General features: G+C 41.5%; 1 protein-coding gene across 1 annotated transcript in view; it reads left to right on the forward strand.

Annotated features, from left to right (window-relative positions):
• Window positions 1–83, forward strand: part of crocc2 (ciliary rootlet coiled-coil, rootletin family member 2) — a 75,505-nt gene extending 75,422 nt beyond the window's left edge. Inside the window, exon 37 of the mRNA XM_062996496.1 lies at window positions 1–83. This exon is cut by the window's left edge and continues 1 nt beyond it. Coding sequence (XP_062852566.1) covers window positions 1–83 — 83 coding nt within the window.
• The last annotated feature ends 742 nt before the right edge of the window (window positions 84–825 follow it).

Here is an 825-nt window from a genome sequence, read left to right on the forward strand (position 1 = left end):
TTTCTACATTAAAGGAACAGCTGGATCAGGAGATGAGGAGACGTCAGACCTTCATGAGCCAGATGTTAAAGCCGGGACCCTAAATTTGAGTTGTTGGTGTTGGTGAGCTGCGCGTGACCCCCGTACGGATGAAGCCTGTGCGGCAGCGAGCGCTTCTTCACCGTGGAGCTAAATGAGTGGATTTAACCGACACACGACCCCCACACACACACACACACTTCAAACCCTCTTAGCGATCCTGACTGACAACAAACAAAGAGGTCGGTGTTTCCTCCAAACACTCGCTAATTGCTTAGCATGTGAGGATGTGGCAACCGCCAGCTCACCTCCGTACACGCCGCACGCTAGCACACTTTAATCCCGCTGTTCTTTCATTTATTCATAACGTTAGCTTGTTAGCTTATTAGCTTAATGATAATGACCTTGAATCGTTTCCGTCTGTGGACGTTCAGGTCAGCGTGGAGTCAGAATCAAAGCTTAGCCTTCATCAGAGCCACTCGTTTGATCATTAGCATCAGTGTCCGTCATTTTATTAACTTCAGAACAGCGTGCTTCAGCCGAGAATAAACTTCTACACACACGTGCTCGCAGGCTAACGACGCTAGCGGTTACAGAAAGGTTTAAGGTACAATTACACAAACTGATCACGTAAAATCGTTTATATAGAGGAAGATTAGTGTTTTATTTCTTAATGTTTATAAATATTTTAATGGTTTTTGAATACTGAGCTTTATTTACTTCTAACAATTTCAGTTAGTAATAAAAATAATCTTAGAGTGACTACAATCATAATAAAAATAATAAAATAAATGTATTATTATTTAT

This window comes from Trichomycterus rosablanca, chromosome 6 (genome assembly GCF_030014385.1).
Source record: "Trichomycterus rosablanca isolate fTriRos1 chromosome 6, fTriRos1.hap1, whole genome shotgun sequence".
NCBI classification, from domain to species: Eukaryota; Metazoa; Chordata; class Actinopteri; order Siluriformes; family Trichomycteridae; genus Trichomycterus; species Trichomycterus rosablanca.